This window comes from Takifugu flavidus, chromosome 8 (assembly GCF_003711565.1).
Source record: "Takifugu flavidus isolate HTHZ2018 chromosome 8, ASM371156v2, whole genome shotgun sequence".
NCBI classification, from domain to species: Eukaryota; Metazoa; Chordata; class Actinopteri; order Tetraodontiformes; family Tetraodontidae; genus Takifugu; species Takifugu flavidus.
In genome coordinates, this window is record NC_079527.1 from 13089586 (window position 1) to 13107899 (window position 18314).

Consider the following 18314-nt stretch of genomic DNA (forward strand, 5'->3'; position numbering starts at 1 on the left):
GCCTCTGTTGGTCAGGAGGCCTTCTGGACAGTCACCTGGGGAGGGGCTTTTAAGGTATGAGGAGGACGATGGAGCACAATTGGTAAAATGTTGAAATTGGTACGTTTCAGGGCCACTACTGCCTAAAAGGTGTCTCCTAAAAAGGCCCCCCTGCCCTGTAAAAACCCCTTTTGGACTGACAGACGCTCTACACACACACACAAACAAGGTGCAAACATTAGCACAAAACCTTTAATATTATCGTCTGACATGATTTCCACAAAGTACCGATTAAGTCCACTTGTCTGAAACCAGCGTTTACATGAGCCGTCGCCACATTCAGGTCGTACAAGCTGCAAAAAAGGACAGTTGCAACATCAGCGGAGAAGCTTATCACCATTGAATTACACGATAGAGACCAGAAGAGGTGATTGTTCATCCAGAACTAGAAAAAGTGACAGTCCTTCTGAGGGATCTCAGTGGTGGCTTCCCCACAGCTATGTCATTTCTGTCTCATTTCTGGGTTTAGATGATCGAGAAATGTTTGGTGCAGTGTTCAGGGCTCAGCATAAGGGATTTTGTTGCTATCTGCAGTCCAGAAACTTAAAAAAAAGCTGACCGACTGATTTGTCGCCACCTGCTGGTCAGGATTGTCATATGCACATAAGAGCTGCAGAGATTTCAAATGACTCCTCAACTCTTCAACTACTGGTGTCAAGGATGTATTTATACTGACTTTATAATTCAGATTACAGCCGAAATATAATAACTGGTATAATAAAACACCACAAACAGTTGCTACATCTGTGATGACGCTGCTATTTATTTACATATGAAATGATCATTTTGGCAACGTGTTCGGCAGCCGTCACTGCTCATTATGAACATTTTAACGAAACTTTGAAGTCTGCCTACTGTGTAGATTCGACCCCGAAACAAAGTAAAATGCACAACTGCCCCAAATGTTCAGTATTAAATGCACAAATAATATACAGTAAACATAAATACTTAGAAGCTACAACCATCTGTGGAGCTGACTGACAGGGGATGGATTTTGCACTGTGGTGTGGATGTTTACAAGGTGCACATTCAGTTTTTTCCCAGCAATTTAGTGTGTTAGCATGTGCTAATTAGTCAAAGAGCCAAAACAATCAAGGCTGTGTCTAATATGTGGTTCCATTCAGGGTTCTTAGCTGCCTAAAAAGCTAGCCGCTTTTGTGTTTGACAACTTTAACTTGACAGAAATGAGTAAAAAAAAAAAAAAAGATCTGCTCCTGCTTCCTGCTAGTACTGGAGGAAAACGCAACCTTACAAACCGACCTTGTTCAATAACAGTTGACTGACTGCGTACTGTGTTTGTTCAGGCTAAATTTAGTTTGGCTTCAGGGAGGACGGCTAAAATAGTTTCAAAATAAAATCATATTAAAAAAAAGCAGCAAGGAAGATTTCTTCTGCCAAAAATGGTGCGAATAACAAAAAAACACCATGTTATTGTGAACATTAAGCTCTCACTGCTAATTTAATGCTGAACTTTGGGGTTCCATGATTAAAGATTGACTTCCAGGTTAACTTGATATTAAAGCAACTGGTATTCCTGCTGCATAAACAACGTTAAGGCACTAATTATGGACTTAATGCATAAGGAGGTCGCGTCCATGTCCACTTCAACATTGCATAGTTCAACAGGCTGTAACAGGGCTCTCAGTGTCTGGCAGCAGTTCCTCACAAAGGCAAAGTTATGCTACGACCGCTAAAAACAAACTCCTAATGTTGACAACAATCATAATCTACAGTGTTAAGTTATTGTGCATGCATTTGAAAAGCCAAATACAATCATTAGTTTACGTTAGATTAAAAAAGAACCGATCACATTACGATTTGCACGGTTTGTTCCAGTGTTTGGATCTTGTTCATATAAAACACTAAAGCTGTCTCCTTATATTCCTTGTCAGATCTGATATTCACATCAAGGGAAAACAACATTGAGTGGGAGAAACATTTGAGAAAAGGTTCCACCGCTGCTATCAAACCTAAAACCATTTAAATCTTTAACTGACTGAACTCTGGGACAATAAACCCACCATAAATCAGTTTGGTTCTGGGGGCTACACCAGAGAATGTATGTTTTCTATCATTTGCATTTGAATTTTGAAAAGAAAACATCAAATTTATTTTATTTTGGTAGGAAGGAATGTATATTTAGGAGCAGAATGCTGCCTAAGATGCTCTCCTGTGTTCATTACGGCTGATTAAGGACTAAAACCAACAATTGTTGGGGTTCATTTCTTTTTGTCACAATTTAGTTTTAAGTTCCTTCATTATCTCTATATTTGTGGGGAATGTCTGCTAAGATTTCTTTTTTTGTTTTACAGTCGATACATAAACAAGATCAAATTTACAGGATAATTAGCAGTTCCAAGGAATTTCAACTGGAAGACCGACAGAGACTCAGCTAACAGCCGAAGCGTGCACAGCAACACGACATGGACGCGTACACATCTGGATAAGGCATCAACACGTTCAAGTTTCATCTAAGACACGAGGAGTGTAAAACACCGTAATAATAAATAGGTTTTTTCTTCTAGGATCTCTAGTGATTTAAAAAGCAGTGATCACCTCACCACAGAGTATCTACATCCGACCATGATTTACAACATCCCTAGATTCTTTGGAATCAAAAGAATATAATCTTAAACTAGCCTCTATACAAAGATAAATGCATGTATATATATTTGCATATATATATATATATATATATGCATATATATAATTTTTTAAATATAAAAACTTCTAGTTTTGTAACTCATTGTCAAAGCATTGATTAAAGAAACATACTTCATAATCACTCCTTGAAATCAAGGTTGAGGGGTTTAAAAGGCAAATATCACAAGAAAAACGGTCCAAAAATGTAATTTAAAAAAAATGGAACATGTAAACAGGGGTGGGGGGGTGGGGGGGTGGGAAAAGACACACGATGAAGAGTCTGAGAGTGTCTTAGCTGCTGACGCCACCACTCGCAGCCATTTTTGAAAATGCAGCTGAGGCGTCTTCCTGTAGGGGGCGCTAACAGCACTGCTCGTTTTCATCCATGCTCACGCTGCTCTTACGACTGCTGTCCTTCGATGTGTCTGGGGAGACGGACGAGAGCAGGGGGTCCCCCCCTCTCACCGGGGACAGGTTGTCCTCCATGAGGATGTCATTGAGTTTGGAGCCCGGCTTGCCCTGGACGCCGTAGTGACCCTTGGGGAAGTTGGCGTGGCTTTCGTTCAGCTCCAGCGTCCCGGGCGTCTCCGGGGTGCAGGGCGGGTGGTGCGGGTGGTGGGGGTGGAGCGTGTAGATGTCCTGGTGACAGTCCTCCAGGCTGGTCTCCTGCTTAATGGTGCGGACGGCCAGCTCGGCGGAGCAGAGCGCCGAAGATGCGATGGCGAGACCGTGAGCCCGCGCCTGCATCTCCAACTCCTGCGGACCACAAACAGCACCGTTGGAGACACTGGGCCATGAAGACTTTCCACATATACACATTTCATGAGCTAAATTTAACAGAGACGCTCTGCTGCTAGACACCCCTGCGACCCAGGTTTACCTGTATCCTCAGCATCAGGTGTCGGTTGGCGTGCTCCAGCTTCTTCTGCCGGTTCTCCAGCTCCTTGGCCCTCTGCTGCTCCCGCTGCAGCTTCCTGATGTAGTCCACGGAGGCCTTCAGGATGGTGCCTTTGTTCCAGCGCATGTCCCTTTGAGTGACGCACAAACGGGCCGTTATTTTGCAGTGATGTCATTTCCCACAGAAAAATTCACGTTGGAGCTATTTAAGAGAAATGTTCCTGCGGTGGCTCCAGGGCTGAGGGGGTGGGGGGGGGGGATGATGGGGTCAGAAGAGGTGGACACTGGGATCACAAGCAGTCATAAGTTTGACCCCGAGGGTCCTGAGAAGCCCAGAGGTCCCCGATGTCCCGAATCAATTGTCCCGGGATGATGTTGCCCCCCTCCCACCAAAACCTGCAGCCACACGGCTCAGCGAGGGTGTCCACCCCCCCCACCCCCCACCCGTGCAGCAGCGGTACATTCGGACAAAGAGGCGATTCTGCTGATTTTTTTGGGTTACATCTACGTGATCAGTCGGGCTGGTGGCGCCTCGTTAGCTTCAGATCAGAACTGGAGGTTGTTTCACACTCAGGCGGCCTCGTGACTCTTTTCGGGACAACCTCACTTATGTGGTTTTTAAAAAAAATAAAAATGTTTACAGTGTATAAAGAGAGGACTTACGGGTCGTTGGACTTTGGAATTAAAGTCCCCAATTCCTTGATCCGATCGTTGATGTTGAATCGCCGTCGTCTCTCAACTACAAAGGAAGACAGGAGAAGGTGCAGAGGTCAGAGGTTTAATGGGGAGAAGTGTTTCAATGCCATGAAAGCCCAAAAGTAGCGTACTCAGATTGTGGTTGTCCTTCTTCTGTCTTTCCTTCGCCATTGCTCTGACCTCAGCTTCTGGAACAAATTGGGCTGGATTACCAATACAATCAAACATGTCTCCAAGTGCAGAGGAAGCTAACAGAAGTGGAGCTGGGCTCTGGTTCTGGAGGTGCATGACCCACACGTACCCACAGGGAACCCTTCAGGCCTTTGATAGTTTTCAAATTTGCCACAGGATCCAGATTTGTCCAGCATGTGCATGATGGCCGGGGATTGTGAAACTATACGGCCAGAAAGAAATCAGTGTCAATATGTGCAGAATGGACCCAGGTGCAAAGAGGCTAAAATCAGGAGTGGATCACAGGAACTGGACTGAATATAAGGATGCACAAAAGCCCGGAGAGCAGAGTCTTCAGGAAGAGGAGTCAATCCTGCTGCTTACCGGAGTATTCCCTTTTGATGTTGGGCAGGTTGGCAGGGCAGGAGTTGCTGATGGGCAGACCCTGCTGGGGCATGCCCTGGTTTCCGTACATGTCCATCAGATTAGCAGGAACCGGGATCTGGAGGCATCAGGGACAAATGTGTGAGAACAGATCAGATGCTGGTCCACTTTGGCCCATTGCAGGGTTTTAAGTATGCCAGGTACCGTGTTAGCCATCTGCAGTCCTGGATCCATCAGGCCCAGCATGTCGTCACTGTAACTGGACTCCAGGCTAATGATGTCATCGATGACATCATCCATCTAGGCACAGAATCACATCTCAGATCAAATCTATCATTACGTAAAACTCCTGTCAGTAAAGGTGGCCGCACCTCTTTCTCGCAGTTAGCGTTCAAGGACAGTAAGGCCATAGGGCTGTTGGGGGCGCTGTTGCCCGGCCCTGGCGGCATGCCCCCGTGGTCAGAGGACTGGCTCTGGCAGGGCAAGCTCAACACCTGCGAGCCGAGTTTACCCAGGTAGCGCTTGACCTGCTGCTGCTGCGAGCGCTGGATGTGGTACTTGGTGGGGTTCTCCAGGTGAGTCTGGACCTGGCACAGGAAGCAGAACAGGGCGATCCGTTTAGATCAGATTATACAGACTCAGGAGAATCTTTTATCAGCAGAAAAAGACTGTAAAAAAGCCTTTGGTGATAAGTGTTGTGTTACTAAAATAGCAGATTTCAAAGGCTTCAATTCAGGACTGTCGAGTTTCATTTATAGCCCACTTAGTAATCCAAACAGATGCGCACGCTGGTGTCTCCACTGCATCCATCTGACTCCTAAATCAAGCATTGAGGAGTGACGAGCTAAAGCTGATGAAACTTGGGAGAAATTAAATAAAGCAACGCTGCTTCCAGCTCACCATTGAGTTCTATATTTAACCCTTCCTGTTTAGCGCTAATGCTATTAGCAGCATAGCTTCCCTGTTTAGTTTTTTCTTTTTAAGTGACAACGCAAAGTTTATTATTAAATGCACACACAGCTTAATTTGTAGATCTTGTATAAACCTATTCCACAAAAAGGGAAACTTACCTCATAGGGGTGATATCCCAGCATCTCGAGCATTTTTAACAGTGAGCGGATCGGTCCAAATTAAACCTCAACCACACAAGAACTCCGCTTTTCCAGCCTAAACTAATAAGTTGGGGAGCTGCTCGCCGCTGGCTTGCAGCAGAAAGACTGAGCCTGGAAAGACAGAGACCTCCTGCTCATCTTTTAAAGGCCAGTGAAGGAATTAGTTATGCATGTCAGGGAACGGCTGCGAAGCACAATGAGCTTTTTCAAATTTCTGTTGTTATATGTAAAATCTGAATTTACCCCTTTATGGTGTGTCACTTGATGTGAGGATGTGGTGCTAACAGTTAGCTCCTTTGTTTTGCATGCCCGGGGCGCTCGCTTTGCCACAACTCCATTTTTTCCCTTCTTCGCCCTCTCAGCCCTGTGGATGCTGGTGCATCCAGTTCAGCACAACACAAACAATAACTCTGTTTGTTTGCCCCTCTGCTCCGCACGTCTCAAAGTCGCTCCTCCAAGCGCCCGCTTCGGACGAAGCGCACCTAAAAATCCAGTGAATCGAGATTCTCGGCTTTTTTTCTTTTCTTTTTTATTCGTGGGGTTTAAGCTCAGAGGATTTGGGTTCATTAGGAGAGCTCAGGATGTCGGAGCCGTTTGGTGAACTCTGGGCCGTTTCTGTGAAATTCCTTTTGTCTGTGCTCCGTGGCTTTTCCAAGAATGCGCGATAAGATGTGGAATAACTGCCGATCAAGTCTCACCGCTTGAACACTGTCTGCTGAGGCACCTGTGAAGGTGTCGCAACGAACTTTAGGAAGGTAAATATTGGGCTCTGCTGGACCGTGACTGTCAGAACAAAGCCTGCTCACAGGGGGGGGCCTCATGTGAGAGGGTGATTTACATACGTCCCCCCAGGTGAGACTGAGACCACCTGCAGCTGTAAATCCTCACCGCAGGGTTGAAGTCGACGTAGTGGCAGCACGTGACGGCCTCATAAACCAGTCTGGCTTTGAGCTCGAGTCCTGGAGGGACTCGTTAGTGCTGGTCTGATGATGATGGAGGCACTTTAAAATCATTACTGCCATCAAATGATAACATTCTGAGGATAATTCCCCTCTGTTACCATCTTGGAATTATGACTCAGCACTTTTACCGACCAATTTTTTACACAAAATCAAATGATTTGGCGCGCACCTGCGACTGATGGGTCATTAAACTATTACCCATCATCCGTATTGATTCAATAAGTTGTGTCGTGTTGATTATTAATCTAATCATGATAATCTAATGTGGAAGGAGGACGTTTGATGCCTCATCTGTACAGAGATGGAACATTTATGACACACCAGGAAACTGGATGAGCTGTTCGAATGAAGAGGAACCAAACGTGACGCTTGGATTTAGCCACTGGAATGTCTCCGATTCGGAGCCCTTGAAGGAGGAACCGAAACCCCGGCTGCCGTCGGAGGGCTGCGACCTCTCCCCTCAATGGCTGCACGTGCACGCGTGGAAAGGGTATAGACCCATCTGGTGGAGGCTAAGAGCGAACTGGACTTGGTGTCACGTGACCTTTCCCCTTTTGAAGTGCTGGGGAAACTGGAAAGACAGGTACCGGTCTCCTCTCTGTCACGCCGACCCCGACCTGAGACATTTCTGCCACTGGGGGTCACTAAAGCACAGCCGTGACCGTTGGAACGATTTGGAGGTTCTCGGAAGATGTCGGACTTTAGAATGTTTTAAAGTGATTAGGAAAAAAAAAATCCATCGAGCTGCTTTCAGCAGGGCTGTGGGATCCGTTTGAGTGTGTGAAAACGTTCACGCGTGGCGCAGCTTCACTTTGCTCCTGCGCTCCTGTAACCTCCTGACCTTTACTGGGTCTGGATCACAAGGCTGAAAATCAGTGCATAACATACGCACACACAGAAGCATCTTTGTTGCTGCAACTGCGTCTCTGACTGTCTGTGTCCTCACACACACACACACACCACACACACACACACACCACACACACACACACACACACACACAGGGACAGCTTAAAACTCAGGTCTCTTATAAAAGCATATTAATCACTGAGAGCCAGAGGCGTGATTGTGACCCCTCTTACTCACTGACTTCAGGTCGACATGTTTGAATGTGGCTGGTTGAGGCTTAAAGACTTTAAGGCCCTTCTGTTGACATTTGGCTGGACGGATATAAACATGATGAAAGCCTTGTACCTCCGCATGGCTAATAAACATGTAATAATCCTTAATCGAGGGCCTTGTTATTGCTTTTGTCACCAATAAGTGTTTCTCTTGTTAAGCCTGAGGAAAACGACCTGCTTGTTGTTAGAAGTCGGAGAGGGGATTCCCTGGGAATGGATTCTATACTTTAAGTTGCAATATATAATGAGATAAAGAGGCCTTTTGAACTGTCCTACACTGGGACACGTGTCTCAAGCATGTAACAGACGTCACACCAGCCACCACTTTTTATATACGTGAACCGACAACACTTGTTTATCGGTCCCTTTTCAGACGTCAACAGACCAAAACGCGGCCCCGGAGTCTCAGGTGCCCCCTGCAGACATGAGCACAAGTGTCCCCGCTGGACTCACAGAGGACACTGGTTTTGTTTTCTTTTCATGGATGCTTTGGACGATTCCAGGATACATTAAGAAGAATGGACCCGTTTGTTACAGGGGCCAGAAGAATGGAGCACTTTGTCCCGGTTAAGCTGCCAGCATGTTCTGTGGAACTCACAGACATCAACGGCGGGATGAAGAGACATGATGGCATGATGGCATGATGCGAACCCTCAGGAAACACAAACGATCCCCCCCCCAATGTGAAACATCGAGTTAAACTTCTCATGAAGGGAGAAAAGAGGCGCGGCCTGAGTAAATTGGCTACAATCTCCCATCAACACACGCACAGAGAACAAAGAACATTTCTGTTAGCGGTCTGAGCGCGTTAATACACGAGTGAACCTAAATGAGACATCTGAGCGCTCTTTCTGGACGTATACGAGATATACGGGACGTATGAATTGTATAATCCCCCAAAAACCTGCGACATGTTCGGACTGGAAGGGTCCTTAGTTCATTTTATGGCCCATTGATCTGATGAAAGAAAATATCTAGAAACGTTTTTTTTTTAACCCTTTCAGGAAGTTGTCCGACGTACATTTCAAAGCGCTGTTTTTTTCCCTCCTAAATATGCCATGGAATGAAAGCGGTGGGGCTAATTACGAGCATTCTTCGCTGAATTAGCCTTCAGTGTGTGGTAAGGCTGTGCTCGCCTTTGTCTTGATCCCTAAACTGATCCCTTACTTATTCCCTATAAGGTCAGAGGTCACTTGGTTAATTAGGGGTCCAATCAGTCTTTAGATAAACTCATCTGAGCTTAATGTTTGCACTTTTTGAGGTCTCGCAGCTCTGCCTGGTACCCCTGAGCCGTGTGTGGACTCTGCTAATCTACCCACAGACAGGGGCGCAGGTTAACCCAGCTCAACAGCGCCAAGCTGGACCAGCTTTCTTTCTTTTTTTTTTTTTACATTTGAGGACTTCAGTCAATGAAGAATGTCTGTAAGCTCTCATCAAGGCAAAAAGCATGAAACTAAATACTCAAACTGAGTGTATTGTACACAAGGTCAGAGGGAGGGGGTGGCCCTAAATCTCTCAAAGAGCTGCAGATTATTAAGAATAAGCAATGTTTACGCTGGGCGGGGGGGTGGACTGTAGCTGTCAGTCACTGCTGCCCATGCCACACACATCCAGGGTGATGAAAGTGTGGCAGAGCAAGCAGCCATGAAATCCCCCGGTGCTGTTGATGTGTTGTGGGTGGATTTGGTCAAAGATTACTCAAAGCTCCAAATAAAACTTCTCTTTACCATTCAAGGATTACGAAACTGCCCTTAAAACAGCCACGTTTCAGTCAGAGACTCCTAATAATCGACCGCTTATTCGTTCACACAACAGCGGCAACGTTTTTGCATTGCTCGAGCAGGTTTTAGCTATTTCCCAGCAATCGCAGATTAATTATTTGCGCAACCAAAACCACTGGATGTGTCATTATTTTTTATCATTCTGACGAGAATTCAGAATTTCTAAAAAGAAACGTGTCCTTAACAGTAACTGCTCATCATTTCTGAACCCTTAAAGCAGGCAGAAGTTCAGAAAGAGTTCAGAAACACACAATTTTAGGATGGAACTCGCTCCACCAAGCAGCGTGTGTGTGTGTGTGTGTGTGTGTGTGTGTGTGGGATGACCTTTTATCTCCCATAAATAAGTATGCGTGTGAATGTTCTCGACACATATCCGCCAAAATGTGTTTCATAAAAGTCTTAAGTCTAAATCTTAAAAAACACCAAGGTTGCTTAATTGCCACTAATCAGCGATTGAAAGGAACATTTACCGGAAAATAAGTCAAGCGGGACAAACAACAACATCTAAACACAAAAGCAGCATATCTCTGACAAAGTTGGACGAAGATCAAGCAGCTCTCGCGCGTACGCTGTAATTAAAGAGATACAACTTACCCCAACGCCTCGTTAAAGTGAGCACAATGGCCTCTACTCGTACAGAAAAAGCTTAGCGGGCTCCTGTCCCTTGGACTGCCAAGGAATCAAAGCTACGAAAAGATGTGAATCTAGCTGAGCAAATAGGATTAAAGATGGCTAAATCCAAATGGCTGGAAGCACAGCATGCATTCAGGAGGAATTCTCTCGGGAAAGATAATCCCCGTATACGCATTTTAACACACTTCACTCACTTCTGTGTTTTTTTGCACACAGTCATAGTAAAGCCATAATTGCCTCAGTAACCACACACACACACACACACACACACACACACACACATGCTAATAAACTCTATAAATACGGAGCCACCTCCACCGTTCAGACTGCAACAGTGACACATTAAATCCAGAGGTGAAAAACTGACACACAGACGTGAATAACTTTGACTCATCTGCTTCATCTCCGCCCTCCTGCTGGGCCGCTCGCACGCAACAGCCGCTCCTGCTCACCTTCAGCACCTCCATCGGCACCTGAGCGACAGGTGGCAGGCTGGCCGGGATGCTGACGCCGATGGCGGGCGTCTGGGCCGTGCCCGTCTGCGGGTACTGCGCGGCCTGCTGCCTCTGCTGCTCCCGCCGCTCCTGCTCCTGCAGCTGCTCCCGCATCAGCTGTTGCCGCAGCAGGATGCGCGACGTCATGGCCGAGGAGCCCAGCGGGGGTTTGGAGGACCCATGCTGCTCCGACAAGCTGGTTTGAGGGGAGAGATGAGAGACGTCAGATGAGTGCGCAGAGGCGGCAGGGATGCGAGGCGAGACAGAGGTGGAGGAAAAAAAGACAAGAAGGGGAAAGCAGAGAGGGTACGGGTAGGTCACACGAGGAAAGAGAGGTCAAGCAGTGAGGAGAAATAACGGAGCAGACAGGAAGAAGAAAGAGTTAATACAAGGGTGATTGAAGGGCCAGAGATCTGAGAGAAACGTTGACCTTTGTGGAAAGTTTTCACCCCCTAGTGGCCCGGATGGGTATGGCAGCCTCTTCACAACGCCGTTTGCGGTTATGTCACACGTTTGTGCACCGAGTGCTCGTGATTAGCGTGGAAGATCTGACGCTTGAGGCTCCACACAGACGTTCCACAGCTTAGACGGAACAAGCAGAGAAGGATACCCCACAGGGGTCCGTGGGGCCGTGGATGCACAAGGATAACCTGGAGAATTTCCCGGCCCTAGTCCATCTAATGACAGTTCCTTACTTTGAAAATCAATGTTTATTAATAAACAGTTGCTGCTGTACTATATAAAACGTAAAGGCGACCAGATACATTTCCAGCCGCTCCCCAAAAGGGGAAGCGCTTTATTTGTAGACGTCTGCATCAGTTTTCCCGACTCTCTTGACTTCAGACAGCTCGCTGCTCTCCAGACAGCTCCGCACTCCTAAAATAGAGAAACTCTGCTGAAGCAGAAGTTGGCGGTGCGAAGCCTTCATCGACTGAATGATCCCACTGACAAAACCCGCTAAAATGTCTGGCCAATCCAGCTGTGCAGTAATCGCACTAATTAGCCGGTGGAGTCAAACACAGCTTCAGCCGACAGCATTTTCAGCTGGTGTTGAGCCCCAACATACCATAATCCCCCCCCCTTGACCGCTGTGTATAATCTCACTGTTTCAGGCCCCTCCCACTGAACCCTGCCAAAGAGCGCAAAGGCTATAAAAAGAAAAATGGCGTTAATCAACGAGCAATAATGCATCTTTAAAAGAGGAGCGCGGAAGTTTTATTTTCTTCCTTTGAACCTTGACAGAATCAGCTTTAATGTCCATAATTCCATTGTCTGTCTGACTCTGGCTGATTTTGTTTCCTTTCATCTTTCAGTTTCAAACAAAAGTCCCAGGATCAAATTATTTAACAGCTTTTTCTTAAATTCTAGAGCCAGAAAAGAATCCTTTGATTTTTTTTTCTTTAATCTGCTTTTATAAGAGTTCTCTGTGTTGTTAGGTTGAATTCTTTTAAAATAGCAAGTGTAAAACACAACATGGCAGCACACACGCACGCACACACGTCATTTTGACAGGAGCTATTCTCATAAATCCTTAAAATAAAAGAGTAAAATCACACCTTTACAGGCTGCATGAGAAATCACACTGTCAAAGTCACCCGCAGCAACAACAACACCAACAACAACAGCATCTCAGGGGTGTTAAACAACTCTACCTTCAGATTTAAAACCTTCTGCACTTCAAACAAGCCAGAGAATCTCTCTCCGAGCTCATGACCCTGCGTTAAAGTTGGGATTTAAATATTTTCGCAGCACTGTCAGTGAGTTTTCCTTTATATCTACTATAGAAATCAGGACCATAAAGAGGCGACATTCCAAAGATGGCAGATGACACTTCTTTAGAGTCCTTGTGTCTTCCATAAATGAGGAGGATCTACCATCATCTATGCTGGAGCCACTGGAATTATGGTGATGATGGTGACAAATGTCGTTTTTTTTATAGAAAGTAGCTTTCATTTAGTTCTGCTGCTGAGACTTGATGTGATAGACCTTATAGAAATTATATCACTATCGGATGCCTATAGGCAAAGACGATGACTCGGTAGTGCCCTCTAGTGGACAAATGGCGTAACAACAAAACTTCATTACATACTTTAATAAACACGGGAATTCAGCAACTGGAGGATCATTTTCTCTGCAGCACCTCATTATTTTCATGATTTGTTTTATTTCCAGTGTGAACATGCATCAAATTTAAAATACTTAAAATCAACAGAGGCTTCAAAGTCATCTCTGTATCACTCCATCATATTTGTATTCTTTATTAGTCCAAACAGGATCGTAGATGGAGGTGAGATTTTTTAAAAGATGCTACTTTTTGCATCCAGGCAATACTAAACCAAAAAGGGGTGAATTCAGGGTTCAATCAAACAAATCGCTGAGCTGCTCCTGGAATATAATGTGGAGAGATAACAGCTAACAGAGCTGTCAAAGTGATCGCAGCCAAAACAACTGATAACAACTATTATAACTGCTGTGTTTTCACTACTGTAAAATTTTTTACAACACTTTTATGATTATCTCAGTTTTATGAAGGCTGCATTTATTTGTGACAGTTGAACATAATCATTCAAATCTCCCGTCTTTAGATTAATCTGGAACCAAACACGACAACAGCTACTTAATTAAAGTTCACACCTAAAACGAGCCAAACCCTTTTCCCAATGACGACGCCGCTAACACTCTGACTGTACGCTCACGCATGTCAAACACATGCTCATGCCGCCAGTATCACTGGCGTCCATACTCACTGAGAGTTAAATGAGCAGGGTCTGTACACTTGCACTCCCACGGCCTCCATGTTTGTTTGTTTTTTCCTGAAGGTGCACCACCCGCCCTTGGACGCCAGTGAAAGTCATGCTGGTGTGTCACGGGGGGGAGGCTCCAAGGCCTGGCCTGGAATCTCCAATCGCCACTCAGAGCCCGGCAGAGGGTCCAGCCCCATCTGGTGGAACGACGGGGCAGCGGAGAGACCGTGGATGTGCTTTGAACATGCTCTTCCCTCAGCCCAGATATTGTTTCACACAGGGACAGGTGCTGCTGCTGCACTCTGGGTTAAGAAAGTGCACGTGCAAGTGTTCCACCAGCATTCTAAACACACCTGACTCCTCAAGCAGTGCTGAATGTGATCCAGTGTAACACAAACTGCACACAGGAAGACTTTAAATGTCATTTAACCCAATAAATCTCCTCACAGTCGGGCCGCGGTGTGTAATAACTGTGCTATAAATGGATGACTGCTGAAATTTATGGCAGCCGGCTGCGATGCTAAAAGGCCGTCCCTCTGCGCGATGAGCGCATGTGTTTGTTCTTCTGGGCGCAGGTGTCTTGTTCACACATTACATCAGAGACTTGCAGGCGACGAATCTTCACCCAGGGGGTCGTGACCCCGGTGATGCGTTCATTCACGGCAGCAGGCGTTAGCCCAGCTAACGCTAAGTCTAGACCGTCGATTCTGCAGGTTCAAGGTGAGAACTGAGACGGGCTGACTGCAGGTGAGTCGGCGTCCCAGGTGAAGGCGTCAGGGCTCTGTATTTACATTGGTGCAACTTGTTAAACATACAGCGTCTGTGCTTCACACACAGAGAGAAGGTCATCAAAAGTCAACAGCCGGCGGTCACCAAAGAAACAAACGCCTCAGAACATCGGCGGCGCCCTGTCAGACTACCATCCGGTTGAGCCGCGACACAAAACACCATTACTTGATGAATACGTTGAGTTTGCTTGACACTTTTAGATTTAGCGGTGTGAGTTTGACAACAGACAAAGCTGGCAAAGCATCCAAAAATACAATCAAGTTCTTTGGATGTCATTTTTAGAACGCCAAGAGAAGTTGGGATAACTCAAATGACCGGGGTGTTATTTCTGTGAGGCGCCTGCGCCACCTTCATGCACAGTCAAGGGGAGAACAGGCAGACGTAAACACTCACACAGCACATTGAGATATGAGACGCTGGAACGATGATGTTATACCGACACCGTGAAGGTGACGCCAGCAGACGAGTGACAAAATATCATCTCACCACAACTTTTATACATTTCAGCCACGAAGCCTGACAGATGTTCCAGACAAGATACAGCACTTATCTTTTCACACCATGTTTGGCAGAGTTTAAGGCGCTAACCTGCCAATAACAGTAAGTGAAAACCTGTGACGTATGCAACGCTGTAGTTCCCGCCGTTGGCCGACAGAGGTCAGCAGAGATCACACACGGCAGATTTAACGCGTTTTCAAAATCTGCTGTTGGTTTCCATGGAATTTTAAGTGGAGCGCACACATGTGCAGCAAACACAGGCGCGAATGAAGAACAAATGATGAGGAAGTGGTCGCTACTGCAGAGCGATTCCATCATCTGTGCAGCCAGAACACCTGCCTGTGTCACTTTGCCCTTCGGTCCATCTTAGATCTTGGATGAACCTTTGGCTTCTCTGGTTTCTGGGACACCCTACCTGAGCTCGCTGTCCCTGACATCAACTTTAATAACCCCTGTGAAGCTCTGCAAAAATGAGCCACTGCAGAGCTGAATTTATTTATGATGGGATGGGATTAGTCAGTCAGTCAGAGGAGCTCAGACCCTGAATCACGTTGGACCAGAATTTGCCGAGACGGCAGGTATGAAAAGTTTCTCTCGCTCACGTTTTCAGATATTACACCTCCGCTGCTAAATTTATACAGCTTATTTACACTGCATGGAGGACTAGTTCCTTCACGCGTCTCCCGTCTATATTAGGCACAAAAGTCTGGCGCCGTGTGCAGCCGCCGGCGTCTCCTGTCAAAGAGGGAAAAGGCTGAAACCTCGAAGAAAAATGACACCTTCTCATCCGCTCTGGGTTTAATGTGAGCACCGGCTCAGGTTGGTCCCACTTTTACCCAATTTGCCCATGGTTGTCTTACAACACACTCAGCATGACTGTCGTTGCGCTGGGTCATCCTCATGTGACGGGCTGAGGAAGTGGGACAGAACAAACTTCAGCTTCGTGTATTCTGAAGGAAATGGCTGATAAAAAAGGGAAAAAATTCCCTGATTCTCCAGTGCAGGCGGCACTGGTTGGCTTGTGCGAGGAGGCCGTCTACCAGCTCTCCCAGTCAGTTTGGATTCAGGCCGCGGACGTGTAACGACATTATGCTAATGGGGAAATTAGTTTAATTTTTAACCAAATTGGGTTAAAAGGCCAGGGGCTCTCTTCTCTTTTCCCTTTTCATTCTTCTGGAAGTTTTTTTGTTTTTGAGTTTTTTTGAGGGGGAAAAAGCGAATAAAACTGAAACTGAGAGAAGATGTCAGCTGACAGAAGGGAAGAAAACAGATAGCAGGAGTCTCGAAGCATCTGTCTGAACACAGGGGCACTCTGTCTTCTGCAGCCTGACAATGAAGCCATGCATGCAGCAGAGCGCCAGCATCCCTGCAAACTTCAGCCCGTTAGAGAAGGAGCGGCCATTTAGATTCAGGCACAACGATGGGATCGACACATTTGATTTCTGGAAATACCCTCTGGACGTGAGAATGAAGCTGTTCTCTCATTTATGCCTCTAAAATCACACGTCTGCATATTCTGGCTGCACCTCACCCTAAAATCTAATAACAAGCATAAGTGGCTCCAGTGCATCCAATGAGATTAGAACTAAATGGAGTATTGTAAAAACCCCACTGCTGCTCACTTTCCCTTTCTTTATCTTAGGTGTGCTTGAACAATCAGGACAAAAAAAAAGAAAAGAAAAACTGGTTTTCTTAATAGCTTCATCCCTGGAGGGGGGGGGGGAGTACACGGACAACATCTGAGGCCCGGTCGTGTCGGGAACTTCCTAAATCTTTAAAGTCTTGTCTGCTTAAGGCTGTCAGGAGAGCAGGAGTCGTGTCAGCGTTGCGTGGCTGCAGTTTCATTTCCAGTATTTCTGTTATGCTAAGCTAATTGTCTCTGGGTCAATGTTAACATGCAGGTCTGGGATGGCGTAGCTCTTCTGCATCTGCAAACATGGTTTTTCTTTTTTGTCAAACAGATAGAACCTGTAAAGATGACATCATTCAGCAGGACTCAGGTGAAAGGTCAAATCCCTCTGGACCCGAGTCAACTGATTCTTTGCTGAAAATAGTTTTCGGGTCAGTCACACGCAGAGTTTTTGTTGATGCCTCAAGACAACAGAGGGATCGTTGAGGCTGCAGCTGGTTCACTAAAAGTTTATTAGATCACGATTCTGCGCACTTTCTCCTCGGCCAATGTCCTGAATGGACCCACCTGGCCTCGCCTCAGGTGGATTTAACACATAAACACAGCATATGTGGCAGCAGCACTGGACCCTGCGGTTCACCTGCACCGCGACTTGTCCCGGGCGCAGCTGCACACACTGGGTTTTCCTGGGGAACGCGCACGTCATCCTCTCCGGTGACCGGTGCGCTGTTCCACATGCTAATATTTGAAGTTGATGTTGACAGGACAACACCCAAGCGTTGCATAATGATGCCAACAGGATAACAGCGAGGAGCCGCTTCAGAGAGACCAGCTCCACAGAAGGTGGGCGGCAGGGGCGGCGGTGGAGGCACGCACACGCACGGACTCGGGACAACACTTGGAAAATGTGCAGCCCAATTATCACCCGAACACCAAAAGCGCCACAGCGTGGGAAATAACTGTCCTCGGCTTCACAACTGACCTGTTTTTCAACGGTTGACTCTTCAGTTCGTAATACGTCTTCGGCTCCTCTTGAAACTCCTCCCCAACCTCGAAGTCGGGCACTATCCCCGATTCGGACTGCATACCTGCGGAGGTCAACTTCTGGGGGGCAAAAAAGGTTAAACCTCTCCGAAAAGCAGACGGACGGTGTTTGTGCCGCCGTACTTCGCTCAGCACCAACCCGCTGTCACTGCGAGCCGCCTCCGTCCGAGCCCAGGAGCACTGTAGTCCCGCACCACCAACGACACAGCGCTGCCGACGGCCGCCCGGCGCCAGCGAAACTACACCTCCCAGGATGCACCGCGAGCGCCAATGTCAGCGGATATTTGATTGGCTGGAACGTCGGTGGCGATTTTTACAAAGCCGCGTTTGCGATCACAGCGAAAGAGCTATAAAGTTTCATTTCCTTCACGAATTCTTATGCAACGCGAACAGCTGTTAATCGTTACGCTTAATTTAGTGATTAAAACTAAGATGGTGAATATGAGACGCGGCTTGACTGGGAAATAATTATTAACTCATATTTAACTTTTAATACGTCTTTGCATTAATCTTTCAAAGCTGTTGATTTCGTTCAATCGGATAAATGTTTTTAGAACAGATACAATTTTTGAGGAATTTTCTACTTAGTTTTATTGACAGCGTATCAAATTGTTCATTTGCGCGGATATTGTGCTTTGAGACTTTCTATAAATTATTTTTTTAGTAAGAAAGTAAT

General features: G+C 46.3%; 1 protein-coding gene across 3 annotated transcripts; it reads right to left on the reverse strand.

Annotated features, from left to right (window-relative positions):
- Positions 1–213: 213 nt before the first annotated feature.
- Positions 214–17828, reverse strand: LOC130529674 (microphthalmia-associated transcription factor-like). Of its 3 annotated transcripts, none has more exons than XM_057040129.1 (10): positions 17577–17828; positions 10892–11129; positions 5202–5417; positions 5035–5130; positions 4831–4948; positions 4577–4669; positions 4407–4460; positions 4243–4318; positions 3563–3710; positions 214–3438 (listed from the first exon to the last, which is right to left on the reverse strand). In XM_057040129.1, the coding sequence occupies exons 1-10, from the start codon at positions 17678–17680 to the stop codon at positions 3043–3045; spliced, it is 1539 nt and encodes a 512-aa protein (XP_056896109.1). In that variant the 5' UTR covers positions 17681–17828; the 3' UTR covers positions 214–3042. The 3 variants fall into 3 exon arrangements, with proteins under 3 accessions (XP_056896109.1, XP_056896108.1, XP_056896110.1); XM_057040128.1 differs by having other exon boundaries at positions 4407–4463; XM_057040130.1 differs by lacking the exon at positions 10892–11129 and having other exon boundaries at positions 4407–4463; positions 17577–17780.
- Positions 17829–18314: the final 486 nt, after the last annotated feature.